The 1,554-nt window shown below is 23.7% G+C and overlaps 1 protein-coding gene across 1 annotated transcript in view; it reads left to right on the top strand.

Moving 5' to 3' along the window:
* LOC105620129 (sugar transporter SWEET1) overlaps positions 1-1,196 on the top strand; it is a 6,260-nt gene extending 5,064 nt beyond the window's left edge. Inside the window, exon 4 of the mRNA XM_012201637.1 lies at positions 981-1,196. Within this exon, the coding sequence (XP_012057027.1) occupies positions 981-1,196 (216 nt within the window). The remainder of the gene's footprint in view (positions 1-980) is intronic.
* The last annotated feature ends 358 nt before the right edge of the window (positions 1,197-1,554 follow it).

The following is a 1,554-nucleotide window of genomic DNA, read 5'->3' as shown; positions in this document are numbered from 1 at the left end:
GTTGAAGTGCCAGGCACATAGGTTTTGTTATCGAGATCACTAGCATGTAGATTAAAAGTATATACTAATAGCCACATTTTAAGGAAAAAAAAGAATATAAAATATTAACTTACTTTCAATGATACAAATTAATATAAATTCAATCTTGTTCATTTTTGTCCTGTATTTTTTTTTTATGATCTTATACAGGTGTTTTTATGTCTTCTACAGACTTACATCAATTTTTTTTATTATATGATCATTAGGAATGTTAAAAATAATCATTATATGAGAACAAATTTCTATAAAACCCTAATTATTAATTATATATATCATCACTATGGTAATATCACCGGTATTCATAGTCAGATCTTATATTCAAGACCTTTCTTAAATATAGTCTTAAGAAGTCATTAAACAATCAGAGAATATTAACATCTTAAGACATTATTTAGATAGTCTTGAAATAAGAACGGACTATGATACCACCCTGTGATACCTAAACCCTTTTTATGACTAATAAGTGAATTAATAAAACATTTTTGTTCATTATACTGCTCTGCTATCATATTAACGCCATTTTAGACTATCGCCCTAAAATACAGCTTATTGTGAAAAAATAAATTTTTTTATTACACTTGATATATGGGAGTACTCGTATGCAATGATGTAATTTCAGTTGCAAAAAAATTGAAAAATACAAAAACCAAAAACAAAAAAATAAAATAAAATGTACAATAAAAACGAAAATATTTTATTAATTCATTTATTAGTTGTGAAAAGAATTTGCATATCATAATACTATATCTAGATTAATAATTAATTAAAGCTTTATGGATTGAATTTTTGTCTCATATAATGAATATTTTTCACATTTCTAGTGATGATACAATACAAAAAAAAATGTCTAATTGGAAATCCACAAAAACAGTTATTCACTCTCCTCCTTTATAATGTAACTGTTTATATATTGATAATAAATAATTACAAATTTGTTATAGGCACATGTGATTAGAATGAAAAGCACAGACAGTTTACCATTTCCAGTCATAATGTCCTCTATGATAGTATCTTGCCAATGGTTTGTATATGGATGTCTGCTCAGTGATCAATTTATACAAATACCAAATTTTATGGGTTGTATTTTATCAGCTTTTCAACTTTCTTTGTTTTTAATTTACCCAAGTAAACGAACAGATCAAGCTTACTTTATATGAGAACATTAATTATCTTTTATTCTGTGGATTAATTAGATTAGTGTTGTGTAGAAATACTTCATATATTATAAGTCAATAATTTTTTAGTGTACATTTATTTTTAGGTATACATTTATTTTATCTTAAGTATATAGAATATTCAACAACAGGTGAGAAAATTAAAGAATAATTTTAAATGATAAAATAAGACAGAAATTAAGAATAAAACGAAGAAAAAATTACAATTAAAGTTTAAATTATAGATTTTAAAAATTCACATAAAAAGTAAATTATTAAAAGTACATGAATATTTATAATTAAACGAAACATCTATCGTCGCAATTTTATTTTTCTTGTTTTTATTTTGAATTTCTGTTTT

This window comes from Atta cephalotes, assembly GCF_000143395.1.
Source record: "Atta cephalotes unplaced genomic scaffold scaffold00024, whole genome shotgun sequence".
Taxonomy (NCBI): Eukaryota; Metazoa; Arthropoda; class Insecta; order Hymenoptera; family Formicidae; genus Atta; species Atta cephalotes.
The sequence above is the reverse complement of the archived record's forward strand: the minus strand, read 5'-3'. Positions and strand labels throughout refer to the sequence as shown.